Genomic DNA, 21,337 nt, shown 5'->3' with positions numbered 1-21,337 from the left:
AGTATTTTACATCCTGCATTGTTTACATTCCTCTTTAGTCGCTAGCAGTCCTCTTCTGCATTGCTGCTTATCCTGGTGTGTTACCGTCACCTGCACATCAGCGGATTAGTGTGAAACCACTGGCAGGGCTGTGTATCGTGTTGCCCACGTGAATGTACATCCACAAGTGCGAGCATGAGACAAACAAAACACATTAAAATGGTCTTTAGTGCTACTAAAGGTTAAAAACTCCACAGGGAACTGTTTAATATTGTAATGTTCACAAATTCAAAAAAATAAAAAAAATAAATAAATAAATAAAAAATAAAAAAAATAAAAATTACAAAGCAGAAAAACACATGGATGCTCATATTTACAATGAGCCCACGAAAGTATGCACACGTCTGAGTTAAGTTGGTTGTTGGTTGTCCTGTGCACTAAAAACTATGCATAGATATTTCATTAAGATGAGTTCAAGCTTTTTTCCTAAAGACAACCTATATGAGCTGAATTGTTGATTCATATAATTAAAAATGTAAATATTTAATCAGGTTTAGGCTGGTGTCTGGCTTCCTCTTCCTCTGTGATCTCTACCTGTCTCAACATCACTAGAATAGATTTTCATTTTCCTTCAGTTCCTTGTAGGACTTGGGACCATTATCTGCATATTTTAGATATACAAGCCTAGAATTTAATTTCATATTATTTATGCACTGCTGTTATCCAACAGATCTCAATGTCGGCGCAAGCTGTGGTAGCTAAGTGATTTGTGGCACTGCTGCAAAGATATAATTTCACTTTGTGAGATCCCCAATCATATATAACTTAATTTATCAAGTAAGAGAAGGAAAATAAAAGATATTGCTTTTAACAGAATCTCAGCTTGGAGCAGATTGCATGACAGACTGATGAGAAAAATAAACAAGATTACAGTGGAGGGATGAAACAATGAGCGCACTGCCGGTCTGCAATGGGAAAGATTAACTGTATCCATGGAAAATGAAAGACCAGACTCAGTGAGTGTAGAGAGCCCAGGAGAAGTTTTGTCAATTAAACTGGAAAACCTTTAGGCAACTTTAAAGTCTTATCAGTCTGTATAGATGGAACCTATTCTCCACTGAACATTCACCCAGTTAGATCAGGGTTACTTGTATAACCTTTAATAACTGTTATTGTCTCAAAGGACTTCACATCGCCCACATTTTGAAAATAAACCACAGCCCTACATCCGTAACCCTGAAACAAAGGATGAGAAAAACTCACAAAACCTAATTAGAAATAAAGAGATTTGCCCCATTGGGACGGTCAAACATGCAGTGGGTGCTGAGAGTGAGCCAGGAAAGATTAAATGTATGTGTCCTCTAATTATAAGATGCATGCTGTTTTAACAAGTAGCTGATATTATTGCCAAGATAGGAAAATAAGACATTAGCTATCTGAGCAAACATTCACAAACATTGCAAATGCAACAGTTTTTAATTTTTTTTATTCTATTATAATAAATCCTTTATTTGCTATGTCTTAATTTTATAATGATATCTATGAAAAAGGTTAGAAATCAGAAATTGCGATGAAAGTTGTAAAATATGTTTGAATCAGATCAAGACTGAATTCTACTTCTATTTAAATTTTATGCATTCACATCCACACTTGGCAATTTATGGGTTCTGGCGCAGAGTCACAGTCAATCCCATGGGTCACATAGTTTTGATTTGGCATCTGTACAAGCTGAGTGAAGGAGTTGACTTTTCTTCAACTCATGCAAATGAATAAAACCCAACTGGAAAAAAAGAAGAAGCTGAGCCTGAATGCCTGCCAACACTGCCATTCAGAGAGATGATGAGAAATATGAGCAAGAGCCTGAACAGCAAACTGTATAAATCTGATCTGTGACCCAAATTTGGTATTTTAGATTTCTGCTAATGATTCCTCTCCTTTCAGGTGTGTTTGCTTTATGGTTCCCCTTCTAAAAGGTGATGACTAGATGCATTTTAGACTATTTCTGAAGCAGAGGGTAAAAAGAGCAATTTCTTTTCCAGATACACTGTCACATCCTGACTGGTTTCACAGTGAATTGATTTTTCATTAATTTTCATTAACGTTCAATTGGGGCAGAGATATAATCAAATAGAGGTAATTAAAGTCCAAACGCCATATACTGCTCTGACTCTGAGAGGCTGATGAAATATTTATATTCCTTTGATCACATATTGAAATGTTTCTTTTTAATTTAAATCTGCAGTGAGATTGGCCGTGTGATGGCTTATATGGATCCTCTATTGTGTGGAGATCTTATTAAGGTTTAATAGTTTCATCCCAAAATGTTGTGTCGTCCTGAAATGGGAGAAAGTGATTTTATTTTTTTTCCCCATATAGGTTTTCTGGTCAGACAGAAGAATGATGTTTTTATAGGAGTATACCATTTTCTTTTCTTTCTTTTTCAATGTTCACTGCTTCTTGAAAATAGCAGACATTTCTCTGATGTGACAGTCATTCTTCTAAAATGTTAGATTTTTCTACATGTGTTTCACCTTTGCAAAAATACATCAAGATGGTATTGATATTAAATGATTGATCAGATATTGTGTGCTGGACTGCAGGTTTTTGTGCTGCTTCATTGTCTCATTTTGACATTGGGCCATAAAAGCAATGTAGGTGGAGATGAGGAAGGCTGAGAAAAGAAGGAATAGTGAGTCGCAAACAAAATCAGTTATTCCAGAGAATGATAAATAGATTAGGCCTGAAAATAGTTAAGCCATTTCCCATGAAACTGTTACTGGAAAATGAATCCTCGGAATTTTTTATTAATTGTGTTGTGAAAAAATGAAAAGCTGATTTTGCTTCTTGATTGTCTGCAAATAAGTGCACATGTGATTGTGATTATGTTTTTCTTGCTAGGATAGTCAATATTAACAACACCATGCAGGATAATATGCAACAGGAGGCATATGTATATTTGTAATAAGTATTTAACACAGACGTAGAAGAATGCAATTGGTGGCAAAAAAAAGATATTGCTAACCTATCTAATGAATTTCTGAAGTTGCCGTGTCTGTTTTCTGTTCTGTATCATCCCCTTTGTTTTTGTTAGATAGAGAAAGGACCAGTTTGTCATGTAAAAAAGATGGATTCCCACAGTTTGATTTAAATTAATTATAATGATCCAAGAGTTCCCATGAATTATAGAGGGAGAAGTGTTAGTTGTGTTTAGACACTTTAATGAAAGATTTCTGTAGTTAGTTTTTTCTTAATGAAAGACTCAAACATTATTTAGAGTCATTGGGCCACTGGCAGACAAACAAAATGGGTTCGATGGGATTAGAGCTTGTATTGATCACACACACTCTATATATATTCTCCTGTCTGGCATCATCTGTGTGAGAATGCGAGAGGGGTGGTGGACTGTTTGTTGCTTTATAGATTTCCAGAAGACTTTTGATAGCATAAATCGCAACCTTATTAGCCTTAAATTTTTTAAATTCAGTAGTGATGGGAAATTTAACAAAGCTGTGAAAGCTCTTTATCAAGCCCAGTTAGTTTCCAACTGCTTTTGGAGTGAAACAAGAGGATGTGCTCTCTCCTACATGGTTCGCACTCTATTTGAATGATTTAATAGTTGAAGTCAAGCAAGCAGCAATAGGGGTCAAGCTTTGTGATCTTAACACCTGGTACCTTTATTCATGCAGATGATGGAGGTCTGGCAGACACTGAACAGGATCTTATGTTAAAAGATATTGTACATGGTTGAGTAAATGGGAATTAAAGATAAAACCCAGATTATGCATTTTAGAAAAAAGGGGATACACAAAAGTAAGTTTGTGTTTTATATTGGTTCAGTTCTTTCGTCATATTTGTAGAGTTATAAACATTTGGGTTTTACCTTAGATGATCATTTTACTTTTGAAATAGGAATAAGTATCCTGTCAGACTCCGATGCAGCTCTGGGGGCTGTTCTAAAAAGGTTAGGTTTTATAAAGATCTTGGTTACAATACATACAAACAACTGTGTCAGTTTTGTGGCTGTGTCAGTTTTGGATTGTGCTGCAGGGATCGGCGGTTTTTGTAAACAAACAAAAAGTCATAAAGTGCAAAACAGTGCTTTGTGTTGCTTCTTGGATGTGCTTAAAATGGCCCCAAAACTGTCAGTATGATATTGTGATATGGGATGGGAGCCAGGTGAAGTTAGGCTAAAGGGTCACATGATGTAATTGTGGATTAGGTTAATCAGTGCAATAGATGTATTAACCTTTTTATTTTATTTTATTTTTTTTATTGGAAATGCTTAAATAGTCATCCATATTATTCTCTTAGTTTGGTTTACAGTATATATTTAGAAATAAGTCACCTTGTAGCGTTAGTTACTTTAAGTCTTTACTTAAAAATGATCAAGAAAATGGACATAAGAAATATTAAGCAGACCAAAACTGAGAACATACTGCGTTATTAAGCACAGTTACCATCCCGAGCAACAACTCACCCATAACGTGAGCAGAGCTTTGAAGTCTGTCTGTGCTCAGTTAAGATCTGACATCCTGCCTGCTGTTGTGGAAACTGGACACTTCCATTCAGTCCCGGAGGAGGACAGAAAGTGTCTCCTTTGTGAGTTGGATGAAGGTGAGAATGAAATGCATCACACAGGCTGCTTGATATGACAGATGACTGTGCACATTACCCGTTTCCATACACTCAGTTGGCAGATACACCCAGCTGAAACTAATGCAGTCTAATGCAACGGTCCTGCAATAAATCCTCCTTCATAAAGATTTTAATGTTCAGTTTTACTGAAACAAGTCCAGAGAGGTTTTTGATTCAACTGTATGATTATTTTGGAGACTGTAGTGTTGTTGAACTGTATTGCATTATACAAAAAGGTGTTTCTCTTTCTGTTTTATTGTCGTTGATATTAATGGAGTGGACAAAATATTAGAAACACCTGTTTATTGCAGCACTGTTGTATGAGACTGTATTAGTTTTAGCTCGGTGTCCCTCATAAAACTGCCAAGTAATTGTTAATCACATGTTTACATATAAGACACCTGACATTGCCCAGTTTTTGTTTAAGGCCAGGTATGAGAGAAGTTTAGATTCAGTTTATATCTGATGTGTATGTGTATGTTTGCTGCAGCAAGTATTGGCTTCCTCTTTTTTTGTTTTTTTCTTGCTTCTAAAGGTAGTGTAAGTGTCTTGTAAGTCCATGTGGGCTGGGGACCTGTATGACCCTTGAATAAAAATATTCTTTCATATAACTATAGAATAAAGAAAATCACAGTACACATATGGTATGTATGCCCCACCACCAGCCCTTCCCACCCCTGAAACCAAACATACACTCCTGCGTATATCTGCCTGAATCTCATTAAACAAGAAAAACACTTCGCCAATCTGCACATTGCTGTAGTCTGTGTTGGCTGGTTTCCAGCACATTTGATACAATTGTAGGTGTTTACTGTAGCTGCATACTTTGTCACGTTTTACATTACATACAATATCCCACCCAACCCAGATTGCCAAGACTGCAGGGATTTCACATTACAAAGACTCCTGCCATATGGTGTTTGTCTAACTGGAAGGGGAAAGTTGAAATGATACGGATACATTTGTACCTATTTTAAACTATTGCAGTGATTCAAGGTGACACACTGACTGGGTGAAGAGCTGTCATTTTATCTGGGACCAAAACTGAGAGAAGATGAGACACTGAGCAAGTTAGTGGTGATATGAAGGGGAAAGCTGAAGCCCACAGGGAATTACTGGACTGCCTGTTCTGAAGGATTTGTACTGAAATAGGGTGTAAGAGGCCATTTGAAAGCTGGTTTCAGATTTATGAAGTCCTGATCAAATGTAGGAAATGATGATGTTGCATTAATTTGTCCAAAGAAACAATATATTGCTCAAGGAAGAGTCTAAGAAATGAAAGATGACTGAAAAATTACCTGCTTTCAAGGACTATAGATTGGAGGATGGCAAGGATAAAATAGTATCTCCAGACCAGCCATCAGCTGTTGGGTCCTTGTAAGAATACCTACAAAACAGCGGCATCAGTTGACATCAATCCATATTGATTTCTTAGTCGCAAAATAATTTGTTTGCTCAGCTCTTAGACAAATCCCCACTGCGCTTCACAAGTAAAAAAAAAAAAAAAAAAAAAGACAACTGAACACAGACATAGTGTATGTTAGCTGAGAGATGTAATTCTTCCTGCAAGCCTCAGTCAGACAGCAGCAAACACTGATCCCCGAAGGACCGAATGTGTCCAGGCTCTGTTGGCCTGTTTGTTTCACAGTACTTTTCTCTAATAGATAGTGGCATCACTGAGAAAGCCCTGAATTCTGAGCCTTTTCACCCAGTGAGTCCTCGTGGAAAACTACTGCACAGAGTGGAACAAAGGGATGGCAATGTGAAGAAAACAACCCTAATTATAACCACAACCCAAGCATTAGTCCCCGGAGAAACAAGGCATATCCACCTTGGGTACAGTGCAGCTGTGTGGTTTGGTATTTTTTACTAGAAAACACTGGTCAGATAATCGTATATAATCAGAAAATACACAATTTCTAATAGAGACCTCACCACTGACACATTAACAAACCTGTCACCAGAGAAGTATATTGCTATTAGATGATTCTACAAAATCTCAATTTTGTTTAATTACTACATTCATGTCAGACATGCTGCCCCCCACCATGACTTCCACACCCCCACTTTTGAACTTGAACCATTGGGTGTTAAACATGAGGTGTGTAATCCAGCACAAACATAATTCCTAGAATTCAGGGCTGAAAATGACATAAATTCAATAATGTCACCAGAAAATCAGTTGCCATAACGTCAAATATAAAAATATTAGAAATGTCTACAGGGCACCTAAAGTGCTCAGTGACCTGGTGAAACCTGTCAGGGTTTCTGTTTTTAAAGTCTAAAACAAATATTAAACTTAGAATAATGTTAAATCAAATCATTACTTTTGAAAAGCTGCAGCAGTTTTGCTTGATAAATGTCTTAGGTGATTAATTGATTATGATATTGATTAACTGACTGATCATTCCATTGTTACTATTTTTAGGTACTTATATTATGTACATTGTAATATTATTGTTTGTTCTGTCTAGTTGTGTATGTATTTTCTTGTTACAATGTTTTTATCTCTATTAAAGGATTGAGACTTGTACACAGCATTATGCTATTAATGGTAAAAATATAAAACTGGTCGATGCTGTGCACTATACAAAGTCTGATAAAAAAAGTAATGCATCATATCGTGCGTAGCTCAGCTGACTGCAGTTTAGCAGCTACTGTCTAAGGATGAACCTCGAGGTAATGCTCTGATGACCTAATTGGCAGTTTGACTGACAGTTCCTGTGTTGCCATTTCTACTGTCCTGCACTGGACCTTAACTCTAACTCACCACGGTGCTTTTCTGGCCAAACATTCAAAACTAACCACAGAAATCACCAGAGTCTTTCAAGCTGAGACAGCACGCCATTGTTACAGTTCCCCTTTGTCAGGTGAGCAGTCCAGCTCAATGCTGATTAATGAGCTGGGGTCAGTCTCTCCCCTGGAGGAGGCCGCCATTATCTCGGATACTGTGCTTGTGGGTATATCATAATGGAGGTGAAGTCAGAAAAGGCAATCAGTGTTAATCCCGATGAAAGAGCACACACTTTGATCTAAGCCCACCTTCCCTTCGCTCTGCCTTTGTCTCTCCAGGGAAACTGGCAAATGCAGCGGAGACTTGTTAGGCCATGTTTAGTCTCTTTTCAGGGTTTTGGCTATCATTATGAGCTCATGAATAAAAAATATCCAGTCACAATTGAATTCAATACCTGAAATTTCCCACTGATTGTACTATAGCAACAAAGTGCAACAAAGACAATAATGTTGATTACAATGATGATGAAGATTATGATGGTAGATGTATTGGATAACTAGTGAGGAATCGGGATTATCTTTATTTTGCAGCTCTGATGCCAGCTGCAGCAACTCATTATGTGTTTGTGGAAAGCATTTGGGAAACAACTCTGCCTTTATCAGTGACAGTAGGTTTTTGGGATGTGTCTGTGGTTTTAACTTGAGCCACTGAGCTGTTAAATCTTTAAAACAATGTGTTATTTAAAGATCAAAATACTGGTTCAGGTGCTGTTTGACCATAAGTAAATTTATGCTCTCTCTTTCTTGTGAATTGAATAATAAAAATCTGATTAGATGCAGCAAAAACACCATTATAAAGATGGACAGTAGGTCTATTATTGACGCTATTTTCGATTTTGTATTGTTACACCTCATCTCAGGTAGATTGGGAGGTGGAGCAGAGGACACAGTGAAACAAGGGAGAGCCCAGGGCTCATTAAACTGCAGCCATGAGTTTTCCTGCCTCTTTTTTTGTTTAACAGCTTCCTTTCCACTATTTATTTGTTGCAGGACTCAGATTCACTTCACAGTGGCCATTGATTTCACTGCATCAAACGGTGAGTGTTTGATGTGACTACCACCACCCTGCTCTGCTTCCATCTGTCATCTTTTGTATGACTATGGCATTGTCAATGTATTAAAGAGGGGGCTGGATTTTTCTCCTTGCTTGTAATATTTGATCATTTTTCTTCTAAAACTATTTTTATTGAAGTTTTCAAACAGTAAACAATGTCAAGATGGGACAATAGCGAGAGGGGACATATCAAAAGTGATTATAAACAGAATTTAGAAAAGGTAAACACAATGCTGTATCTGCTGAAAAACACCAAGCAAAAATAAGATGTGTACTTTAAGGCACGCCACCAATCATTCATAGTTAAATAAGAGGGTGTGGTATATCAACACACAGATGTACGAATGTAGGAATGCACAAAATAAATGGGAAGAAAGTCCTCTCTAATACGCCACTTAAGGACTTGCCCTAACTCTAAACCTAAACAGGGAACATCCATCCCTAATGCTACATTCATGTGATGTCAGACTTATTGTAGTTATGAGTTTCTGATTTGTAGAGACTGTTTATATCAACACAACTGGGAAAGTCTGACAGCTCAGACATATCCATCTTGGTGCTTCATAGTACGGACATGTCAGAAAACCAAATAAACATGGAGACACCTCATGTCAGCTAAAGTGCCACGTTCAGTCTAATTCAAACAAAATTTTGTGGATATAATCATATATCGTCAATGAACACTGTAATACACTCTCACATGGCAATTATCTAAATAGTCAGTCAGTGGCTGCTGCATCCATTTAAACATTTCAGTCTGATAAGTCTGAAGGTATCTTACTCTGTGCTTCCACTGAATTCAACATATTTGTTGAATATAATATATGGACTTTACTGAATTGTCTTTGTGTAAAGGGGAATGATGGAAATCAATATCCATGAGACATACACATCAAATTTGAGAGTTCAAAATCTCACTGAAACTTCAAAATCGTATACAGGAAAATATAATGTTTTTTTTTTTAACATTCAGTGACCATCATGACATTGCTCAATTCCAGTATCGCTAATGAGCCACAGTCACATTGAGCCCCACCGCTGATTCAGAACATCCAACTTAGTCTTGGTTCACTCATGTTTCTCTCACTGCAGCCGTCAGTTCGGCCTCACTCTGCTGGTTTGCATCACTGACTCTGACTGCTCTTGTCTTGAAAGGAAATCCGTCCCAGTCCACTTCACTGCACTACATGAACCCATACCAGATGAATGCCTATGCCATGGCCCTGAAGGCTGTGGGAGAGATCATCCAGGACTATGACAGTGATAAGATGTTCCCTGCCCTGGGATTCGGTGCTAAACTGCCCCCTGATGGGAGGGTCTCTCATGAGTTCCCTCTGGTGAGTAAATTATGAGGTTCTTTAAGATACTCTGGTAGTAATTCAGCATCAGAATTTTTGATCTGACTCTATGTGAAAATGATTTTGGCCCTCCCAGTGGAGCCTTTGAGTGTGAGCACATGCTCTCTCCAGCATATATGGGTAAGCATGTTTTCATGTGCAATATGGATGTGTGCATTTTGAGATAAAATGCTGCTACACCTCTTACATGCATAATTCAGAGTGAATTCCATTTACCTTTTATAGTGCAAATTAGGTTCTGTAAGGCTGAAGAATTCTTAAATCAATTTGGCTTCTCTCAGCCAGCTAATGTGCTTTGGCTGCTGCATAGTACAGCCTAATGAGGAGTCTGTCTACAGGGTAACGTCTGCATCACTCCATATTTCCATTAGAATTTGCAAATTAAGATTCATCTCACCATATAATTGAAGCCTCATTCTTTCATGCTCTAGTCTTGTAAGTGGGTTTAAAAGAAAAGTTACAGTCCTGGGTGAAATATTTGTTATATATGTGTTTGGTTAGAAATTTTCCTTGTAGCTAAGGAAGTTAACCTTTGAAGCAAAGTTTGACAAACACATTTCTGGGAGAAAAGAATATTTTCAGAAATGTCATTCTGCCCCTAAAGATAAGTTCATACTAGATTTGTTTTTTTGGTGGAGAAGTGTCTGTGGTACTTGAGGGCTCGTCCAACTGTGACATCACTGCTGCACTGAGTGTGGGAAGAGTATCTAGTCACCAGCAGTATGTTCAGATTAGCTTAGCTTTGATTGAAAGCTACATTTTGTTAAAAGCCAACAATGAAACTAACTTTTATTTACATATTTTGTGCTTTATACTATACATTTGTATATAGAATTATATAATTATAATACATAATATGTAATTATATAATTGTATACAATTACAAAAAAGAGACATTGTGTTAGCTTTCTACTGTATGTTTTTTTTTAATAACTAGGTGATCAGCTTGGTGCTATTAATGTTGGCAAAAGTCCTGCCCTCAGCATGAAGTAGCTTGGCACACCTCTGTAACTTAACAAAACTGAGCTGACAAATATTTGACCTACTAGGACAAAAGTTACTTGTGTAAATACAACGTAGGTGATGGTTTCTTGGCTGTTATTTTCACTCATTCACTACACACTAGGAAATATACAGTAACACAGCCATGCATAAACAAACCCATCACCACTGTGTTTGGAGATGCAACAGACTTGACACTGTCAACCAGAGAGGGCAGTGAAACACTGCACTTCAGCCAACCACTCCATTCCTCCCACTCATCTCCACCCAGCCCCTCACCTATATCCTTGCAGTATAACACTGTCTTAGCTAATGCAGAAATTGGGAACTTGCTAGCCTGTGAATTGGCCATAACAACATCATGAGAGGAGTGGTAGACCAGAGGCACATTCACTTATTGATTGACACCATAATTTTGGCCTTTGATTGGTTAGAAGGTGCAGACTTTCTCAAAATCTTTAGAAGGGAATATCTCTGCACAGCTCTCAGACTGTTCCGTGAGTCTGGGTAACAAGCATCTGGTAGCAGCTCTCCACATTAAGATGTGTTTTGCAGCATATTTCAACTAAAAAATATTTTCCTAAGGAGTTGGTGGAGACCTAAAGCAGAGCTAAAAGAGAGTAAATATTGGACTTAACATTGTCAGTGCTGCTCAATAACTGCTGTTTGTGTGCAAACAAGTTCACCATATCAACTTAAAAGATGATGATATGTCAATGTTGTGTTCACTACTTGTTTCCACTCTCAGGATTATCACAGGTTAAAGTCCTAAACACTGTGTGGCACAACTGAAATGCTGTTCATATCAATTGTTTTGTGTACCCCCATTGTAATAAGCTCTGACTGCCCTTTTTGTAGTTTTTGTACCATTCATGTTTTGTTTTTCTCAGAACGGCAACACTGAAAACCCGTACTGTAACGGCATGGAGGGGATTCTCGAAGCTTACCATCAAAGCCTTAAGACGGTTCAGCTGTATGGACCCACCAACTTCGCCCCTGTTGTTAATCATGTGGCAAGGTACAAACACAAATATTTGTCCCAATGAACGTATCAGACCACAGTTGTCTTTTCTTTCAAAGTCAGTCTGTAAATAATCTTCAGCAGGCAGACAAGCCATCAGAGATAATAAGACGCTGAGCGATGGTTCCTCATTGAATTGGACGGAACTAATGAAGGGAAAATAAACAATCATCTGTCAGGCTGAGATGAATAGAAATGGTAATAAGGCATATGTTGCACCAGCCATTGTAAAGTGCAGGTGCTACCTTGCTTTTTAGACGTCTAGCAAAAGTGGTAAGGTAAGATAGTAGGAGGCAGGAGAGGGCACGGGACTTGTAAACGGCTTCATGTCATGTAGCCTTTCAGATGTGTTGATGAGTCACTTTATTCAATAAATAAGCATTACTGTGAATGGAGAATCATATGCTTTAATTGAAACATCCTGTCATTGTAAATGGAATAAACTGAATTCATAGGATTTGTTCCAAATGGGGCTGTACCGCATTAAAAACACAGCAAATGTGAGTGGTTTAAAATTGTTTCCTCAAGGTTGAAGCAGTAGTGAAATGATAACAAAAAGGCACAAGTGTACAATTTTTTACCCTCAAACTTGTGTGTTGATACTGGACTCCCAGACTCAAGCTAGGATTGAAGTCTCAGTGATCAAATTAATTTACTTATGACTTTGCTTGGACTTGGTTATTTATGTCTCACACTTGGTCACAGGTTTGTGCACTGTGGACCTGAACTTGAAATTTAGTTTAGGTTTTAAGCAGCAAATAAACTACTTTCATTTCTGGTTTGTTAACAATTACCACATGCGCTAACACTTCTAATGCAATTCTAATGCTAATGAAATAGGTTTTATCAATGCAAATCTAAAGGTAGGCAGGTCTTTATTTTTAACTCCCTCTCCCTCTGTTTGATATGTATTGCTCATATTTTAGTAGTTGTATTTGCTCTTATTTGCCGTGTAAAAGTTACTGCATCGTGACTTAATACAAACAACATTTCTTGCAACCGTTTCAAATTAAAAGTCCGCTAGCGTTTCAGTGGACAGGAACCTTTAACAGGCCTTTCATTGCTGTGCTGACATGCTACAGTAAGTTTCTCATTTCCAGTTACTGGTGTTTCTGTTGTTTACATGTTGTTCAGATCTGCTAGTTTCTTAAGCTTAGCACTTACCAATGGTTTCTCGTTCTCCTTCCCTCTCTCCTGCTCTATCATGCTCAGTATGTCTTATATTCCTCTGCCACCCTGAGTAATGTTGATACATGTAATGAAAATAGTTTATGGGACGTAACAGGAGGTGTCGCCCTCAACCCATGGTTGGCGCCATTTGCCACCATTTGGTACCCATAAAGAACAATGGCAAATGGGGAAACTCCAACTCAGTCACATGGCATTCGGCTGACCAATGGTGGAAATATTATCATTCAATTATGATCAGTCAGTCAGTCAGTCAGTCATGGGCATTTGCGATAATAGGGCTGGTCCCACTGTTGCTGTCCAGCCAGTAATGTAGCTTATCTGCAATGCAGTAATGTGTCTTGTGCTGCAATTTGTACTCTGGTAACGTGGTCAAATGTCTCCAGTCTTGAGAGTGTGGCCCACATTGTTGTACGGCAGATGAGGAAGACAAACGTCTCTTTAATCTCCTAATCACTAGTCATCACTCTTGCCGTTGTCACTGACTGGGCATGCTCTTTGATTAAAATGTCAGTGCTTCACAGTCAAATTTACCAATCTCAAAGCAAGAGTAAGGGCTCACCTCCGACCTGTCCTTGGCTCTCACGATGATCTGACATGTTTTTCCCCTTCTAGCTCATCAAGTCTGGTCAATTGAGTGCTGGGGAATCAATAATGTTCTTAAAGAATAAGACTGCAGCACTTTGCATAAACAGTTTAATAAATTATTCATAGAGCAGCCAGCGATGGGAGATAGAACTAGGCCACACTCACTGTGGTGTCTCTGATGGGTTTCGTAATAGTGTCTGGATAGACCTCTGAGACGCGAAGAGCTGTACAACATATTTTACTTCTTTACATGTCTATATTAAGCTTTTGTGTCACACGCTGGGTGGAGGGGGGAGTTTGTTTCTGAAGAACATGTTTTTTTTTATGTTTTTTGTTTTTTTTTCTCCTAAATCTCTGACACAGTGGTTGCTGCGTTTAGACAAATGTTCAAACCAATCTCAGAGTTGCATGTAAATCCATGAACATGTAGTGTGCATCTGTTTTCAACTTTGCTTTGCTTTAACATTGTCAGTGTGGTTCTGTCTTAAACCACTGTGTGCTGATGATTCCTCTGTTTCAGGTATGCAGCAGCGGTTCAGGATGGATCTCAGTACTTTGTCCTGCTCATCATCACTGATGGCGTCATATCAGACATGGCTCAGACCAAGGAGGCCATAGTGAATGTAAGTGCATCTCTAACTCTAGCCGGTGGATGTTCACCTCTCTCTCGTTCTCTTCTCCTTCGCCTCTGCAAGGGCATTGGCATCACAGGTGCTTTTAGCTCACTGTGGCACTGCTCTCAGGCTTTCTGTTACTTTGAGGGCTTTATAAGCCAGTAGCACTAGATTTGAGGATTTATGGGATGTTTTCTGCTACACTGGCCTCACCCCCTGTGCTTGGGCGCTCTGTCTAATATTTTTTCTTCTTATTAAGACCCTCAGGGGGTTGAGGGTCTCAGCTGAAATTCAGTTTTAGGTCAACAGGTTCACTTTATCAAAAGCAGGGGCTTTGTCCTGTGCACTATGTGAGGCACCTGTTTGGTAAAATGTTTAAGAATTGTTTGTCTTGCTTGTGTTGCATTCTGCCTATTTTTTGTGTCTTATGAAAAGATTTGTAGTCTACGGTGGTAAGGCTGGCATTCTGTGAGTCATCGTCAACCAGGTACACGGTGCTCTGACCCCCAGCAGACTGGGTTTAAAGGGAATTTGCGACTGTTAATCAAACCATTCGAACAGCCACACCTTCCTTTTAAGATCTTGTCTGCTGCTCTGCGCTGCTTGGGCCGAACCTGCTGTGTCCTGCTGCCACCTCTCACCTCTCAGTTTGGACCTGGCTACTCTTTTCACAGAGCAAAGGACCAAATGACCTGCTTCACTTGGCATTTAGCCTTTGCCCTGCAGAGATGAATCATCACGAAAGAATTACATGTGACGCTCATCTCTGCACTGTTGCTTTCTTGTTTGTGCTCTCTGATGCTGTGATGTATTTTTAGAGGTGTTTTTAAAGATTGCAGGTAGCACGTTGCACATAGCAGCAGTAATGTTAGAAGTACTGCTGCTGGCCAAACTGCACCGTAATGTTTATTCTGAATTCCTTGTTCCCCAAACCTTCACTGACTAATATGTCCAGCCTGTGGGGTAAATACCAACGCCAACTCTATCCTTTGATATTTGATAACAGGATTTGAAAAGATTTAATACATGTACTGAACATCTGGATGCAGACGTGTGTTAGCATGTCATTTTAGTGCTAATCCTTCCCCTAAAAAAGTTGGTATAGTCCTTAAATGTTCAACAAAATCTTATTATGAGAACAGCAATCTGCTTTCAGCCTCTATATGTTTATTGTGGTTCTGTCAGGATGAGTTCAAACTGATTGATGGAGTGAGATCCCTTGAGTGACTTTACAGTACAGCCAAAGTAACAAATGGTGTAGACTGAATAATTCAGCTCTGGATACAGAATCTGATCTGGCATTTATAAGTATCTGCCTTTGGGGTCCTCTGCTGCTTGAAAGGGGCAAACAGAATGTATGTATTTTTGTGTAGAGAGCAGGAGGTCATGAGGAATGAGTCTGGTGGAGGGAGAATAATGATAAAGAACATGGAGAGGATGGTCCTCCTCAGTCTGGTTAGTCCTATCTATGACAGGCTTCTCCCCTTGGGAGGTTTTTCCAGGAAAGCTGACCTACTTTTTACCCCTGCAAATGCATTTCTACCACAAGCATGTATCATTCATTCATGCCAGAGCTTTCACATTCTCCACATCAGGACTGTGGTTTAAATTCATGCAGTAGAGTAACCTCCTCACCACAAGCTGTGTGGAGGATGAACCTTTATTAAACCTTTATTATGTAGGTTTGGGTTTTGTTTAAATTGGAAATAAAAAGATTAGACATGCGGCTTTCCTGTTGTGACTGAATTTGAAACATTTCTATATACAAACATGATGAATAAATAATGTTAGGCTCTGCAATGCTAGTGTGTAGGATGAAGTATTCATGTTTGCACATGTTTCTTAACTGTTCTTCTTCCACTGCTTTTATTTATAGGATAAAGCACAAGAACATTGTGTAACCTTATGTACTTTAACTCATTTTGTATTCCACCAAAAGCAGCCTTTAAATTGCGTGCAGTATATAGTAGTTAGCTAAAATATTCTGTTATATGCTTGCTGTTGTAACAACCTTAGGGCCCCTGGGTTGAATAATATATTTTGTATTTTCTCTCAGTCCCTAGGAAACCCAAGCTATGCAGGATAATGTGATGTGAAACACAGTCAAGAAAACTGTTATGATGCTATGTATCGTTTATGTTTATCTTATTTGATCTTGTTCATTATTGTTTCTGTCTCTGGGGAACCGTGCTTTCAGATTAATACTGATAGAATTGGGAGCAAACAAGAATATTGGAAATGTAACCCCTCAGTTTCAGCAAATAGAGTTTTTGCTCTTCCAGGTATCTGAATGACAACTGACTGTTTGCTTTTCTTGTTCATGACAGGCAGCTAAACTCCCCATGTCTATCATCATTGTTGGAGTTGGTCAAGCTGAGTTTGATGGTGAGAACAGTAACTAAAGTTCTTTGGGGAAAAATATGCAAAAAAAAAAACAAGACAATGGAAACCAGTTTGTTGTGTTTTTGCATCAGTGGAGGTTTGTTTTATTCAAACAACCTTGGCCTTGCCACACAGGTGTAACAGCTATTCAATTCACAGGATGAAAATATTTTTTTGCCCTGACAAGTTTCTTGAGCAACTAGAAATGAACATGTGTGCCATTTGGATACAAAGGCATACTACAGATAATTTTTGATAACACATCTTTTCTTTGTAGCTATGGTTGAGTTGGACGGTGATGACATCAGGATCTCTTCACGGGGGAAGCTGGCGGAGAGAGACATTGTACAGGTGAGAGGTTTCTAATGTTTGGTCAGACTCTCTGCTCATCATAGGAAGGAAACAGCTCATTTCCCAAAGGCACAGTGATAGAAAAGTATCATTTTTGCTTCATTAGTGGACATGTCCGTAGATGCTCATGTTATTTGTTATTCCACAGCGATATATATTATCCTGAAATATGACACGGAAAATCAAGGATGTGAGAAAACCATATTCATTCTCCCAGGAGAATTAACTCTCTATATTGGAAACTCTACGAGTTTTCTTCTCCACAGCCCACACTGGGCCCACAATGTCAACTTTGTACACAAGATATCAGAAACTGGGTAAACACCCCCTCTCCCTTTGTACTTTTGCTATTGCTTTTTTCTCTTCCCTTTCTCTCACTGAAGTTAAAACCCTTTCTAACATCAAACCAGCAAATGCAAGCAAAATCTTCTCAATGCTCAAAAGAGGGTAAACTCTTCCTCACCTCTCCTCTGCTGCCAGTGTAAAGAAAAAATAAGTTCACATTTATTTACATCTGTAGTCCCACTAATGGTAAAAATCTCAAGCTTGATTTACAGTTGTGTGTTATGGGGTTGTGGCGAAACTACAAAGCATTAATGAAAGATGAAAATGTAACTACATGTTGGCAGCTACAGACCAACTTCTGATTTGTCACCTTGGGCTGCTTGTATTTCCTCCTCTGAGTTTTGGATGAGAGTGGGGATGACAAAATCACACAAATCTGGCTAAGCCATGTATACTGCAAACACTGTATTCACTGCAATCCCTGCTCTCCATCACAGCGAAAGAAAGAACATACACAGGGTAACTGCACAGTAGTTGCCTCCTATTGAGTAATGAGAAAAGATCACATGGAAGTTCTTATGTATGATACTGTGCCCACATCTAGCATAACAGGTGTGCCATCAGGGGGTAAAAACTGACGTCTCAAATGTCAAATTATCTGTAAACGTTTTGGGTGCAATACTAGAACATACTAGAAGAACTAGAAGAAATAATCCCAATACATGATTGCATACATGATACATTCCCTTCGTAAAGTCGTACCTTTCTTTCCCATGTCACACCAGTTTGTCCCGTTCAGAGACTACATGGACCGCACAGGTAACCATGTGCTGAGCATGGCGAGGCTGGCTAAAGATGTACTGGCTGAGATCCCTGACCAGTTGATCTCCTATATGAAGAGCAGAGGCATTAAACCCAACCCTGTCCCACCAGCTTACTCGCCCGGCGACCACCCCCAGACCAACCCCGTCTGAACTGTCCCACCACACAGCTCTGCCTTGGGGTGGGGCAGGGGCAGGATTGATTGGAACCCACCTCCACCAACCGTTCTTTGAGGGGAGAGAGGAAACGCATTCGAGGCTCCTTCATAAATATTAATCCGACTAAACAAAAAGATGATGAGACTCCATTGTGGTTTGGAGCATTAAGACTGTTTGGGGGAAACCTGCTGATGATCAGGGAGTTTTTTTGTCATGAGCACTTGAGGATGAGAGTGCAGAGAGGAGCCTGCTGTTAGAAGGAGGTTTTAGTTGTTCGCTGTCAAACCTGTCAAAGTGGTGATGTAATGGATAGCAAGTAAACCCCGTAGAGAGGGCCTGTTTGAAGGCGTAAATATATTAGAATGTGCCAGTGTGTATCATGTTTGTGATACCTTTTGGAGTTAATGTGTGTTAAACTAGGAGATTATGTGTATACTAATTTATTTATTTATTTATTGCAGAAATAACTTTGAGGGGGTTTTAAAGGTTGGGGATTAAAGTCATATTTCCCCAGTAGTTTTCCATCTTATATTTTGTGACCAGTGTAATAAAAAAGTCCCCATTTCTACTTTGATAAGGACTGTAATATAAAAGCATGTGATAAAACCTATTCAGAATCATTTTCACTGATGGATAATTTTTGATTGCAAGCTGTAATGTAGAGGACCTGCTGTGAGCTGCTGCCATACTAATTTTCCAGCACCATGTCTTATACGTATTTCTAATATTTATAGTAACAGAATGCACTAATTGCTGTCCAAATAAAAAGCACAAAGATTATAATGTTAATAAGCTGAAAAACCACTATTTTGAAAGAACCAACAGGCACCACAATGAAAATAATGGAAAGGACCCCACATTATGTTTTCAACATGGTTTTTGCATTGTCTTCCACCATCATTATGAACAGGATGACAATAAGAAGTATGTTTATAAGAAAACTATTATACTGATGTAATAAAATGAAAATGTATAATGAAAAAACAATATGTTCACAGGAAAGTAGATTATAATTATTTAAAGCACATACTTGCGTTCCCTGTTAGTACACAGACAGGTAAATTACACTGCTTATACTGCTGCCAAATCTAAACTCTTATCTTTCTGTTTGTGTTTCTTTCCATTATATTTGTTGTGGTTACAGTTTATTGTCTGGGATTTTGCTCAGTACTTTTAAAGGACCCTACAAATAAACTTTTGAAAGACTGATGTCAACTATTACCCACTTTTTTTTTCTCTTTAAATTTATTTGTTTTTCCAGTATGAAAACTGAACAATCACAAGATATGTGAATATTTTTAGGGTGATCTCAAGACAAGTTACTATACAAACAAGAACAGTTACGAGTCCATCTTTTCTGATTTAGTCAGTGTGTTACGGGTGCATTTTGTCTACTGTGTTTTACTTTTAATTTTGACGTTGAGTGTTTCCAGATAACATTGTTTAACACTAATGCACATCAGCCCATTCTATAACAAAACATTGGAATACCATTTGAATACCTAAGACACAATTTCACAATTTTATTTTAGAAATGAATTGAAGTCTATTTAATCACATTTGTTCACTGCATTTCTTTTTAGTGACTGTATATATGGTTTTTCAAGACAGTTACAGCCATCGTGGCCCAGTTATGAGCCTCCTTGTTATCTATTTACTGTATAATGGCCATTATTTTCATTAGTATCTCTCAGTCACTCAATATCTCGATCCAAATGTGCCTATTATATGGAAACATATCCAAATTCAGTTACCCAGGTGTTATTCTGCCCGCAGCAGCAGGTCTCATGTTTAAGATGTACACACAGAAAACGTTGATGGTGATAATAAAACTGTTGAAAGATTAGGACTATCACAGCCTCAGTGACTGATACACACTCTCTCTACCAGTGTTGTGTACTTTTTATACTTACAGCTCTTCACTAATGATCTTTGAGGTAATGAACGTTAACAGTGTTGCTGAGCCTTGTACAATATTCAAAGTCAAGACTTGTTTACAATTCAACTGTGGCTATTTACATTGCCTCAAGGAAACAGTAAACATTCATGGGTTTCATTAGGAAGTGAGTTTATTTTTGATCTGCTGTGTTATTCAGTCTTACTTTGTACTGAAACAGAGTTTCCTTGAATGACGCTGGAGAACTAACGTTTACAAAAATTTGTTGTGTTCTTTGAGAATGTGAAGCTCTTATTACTCACTGTTGTTATACTTTCTATTGTGTTTACATGGTTCATGTTGCTTCATGATCTTTGTATGCCGTTCAGTGTTCTTTGACTCCCACTGCTTTAGTGCTCTCAGAGAGAAGATAGTTTAATGATGTAGCAAACACTCAGTCCAGAGGCAGTGAACTCCTTCTGTCACAGGCCCAGCTCCATGTTTCTTTTTTTTTCTTTCTGTTTTAATTTTTCATCAGTGATGACATTTCTCCCTCAGAAGACAAAGCAGTGTTCAATCTGCTGTCAAATTCTCTTGTTCTTCAGAAGTGAAATGAGGCCACAAAGTTTTTAGTGACATAACACTCATAAATACCAGTATACCTCTACAGAAAGCCATTCAAGCCAAAAAGAAATAAACACTGAATACATTTGTTATTAAATATGTTTAAATAAGTATTATGAATTACTAACTTAAATATCATTCAATTATAAATATACACTATATTTATTTTGCAAGTAATCTCTTTAAATTAAAAAAAAAAAAAAAAAATCTGAATTGATTTGTATTTTTTAACAAGTTTCATTTCAACACAATTACAAAGTACTCATTTCTCAGAAAATGAACCTGGGAATGTTTGTCTTTTGGCAGGTACGGTATCTGTCAGCGAGTCACCATGCAGCTCATATACTGAGTGTGACTGCAACTGTCTGTGAGAAAAGAGGAAATGAAAATGTGAAGTGGGGGTGGGGGTGTATGTTGTGTGCACATTTCAAACATATTTTATGTAATTAATGGTAATCATACATCAGTTAAGGTACAATTAAATGGCTTTTTGGCTGTTCTAAGATTACAGCAAGCTGCACTCATTTTTGTTGCCCCTGAGGCCTGTTCCAAAAAAAAAAAAAAAAAAAAAAAAAAAATTACCTTCAGAGAACTGCTACCCTTAGTA

General features: G+C 38.2%; 1 protein-coding gene across 3 annotated transcripts in view; it reads left to right on the top strand.

The window, feature by feature from the left end:
- Positions 1-21,094, top strand: part of cpne5a (copine Va) — a 73,789-nt gene extending 52,695 nt beyond the window's left edge. For all 3 annotated transcript variants that reach the window (XM_071476056.1, XM_071476055.1, XM_071476057.1), the window contains 7 exons: positions 8,398-8,444; positions 9,617-9,798; positions 11,712-11,839; positions 14,139-14,241; positions 16,560-16,617; positions 16,892-16,965; positions 18,036-21,094. In XM_071476056.1, the coding sequence (XP_071332157.1) occupies positions 8,398-8,444; positions 9,617-9,798; positions 11,712-11,839; positions 14,139-14,241; positions 16,560-16,617; positions 16,892-16,965; positions 18,036-18,224 (781 nt within the window). In that variant the 3' untranslated portion in view covers positions 18,225-21,094. The remainder of the gene's footprint in view (positions 1-8,397; positions 8,445-9,616; positions 9,799-11,711; positions 11,840-14,138; positions 14,242-16,559; positions 16,618-16,891; positions 16,966-18,035) is intronic.
- The last annotated feature ends 243 nt before the right edge of the window (positions 21,095-21,337 follow it).

The sequence above is a fragment of the Trachinotus anak genome, unplaced genomic scaffold (genome assembly GCF_046630095.1).
Source record: "Trachinotus anak isolate AG129_WGS33_773 ecotype Australia unplaced genomic scaffold, CSIRO_AGI_Tana_v1 ptg000004l, whole genome shotgun sequence".
Lineage (NCBI taxonomy): Eukaryota > Metazoa > Chordata > Actinopteri > Carangiformes > Carangidae > Trachinotus > Trachinotus anak.
Note: the sequence above shows the minus strand (reverse complement) of the source record. Positions and strands in the feature narration are given on the sequence as shown.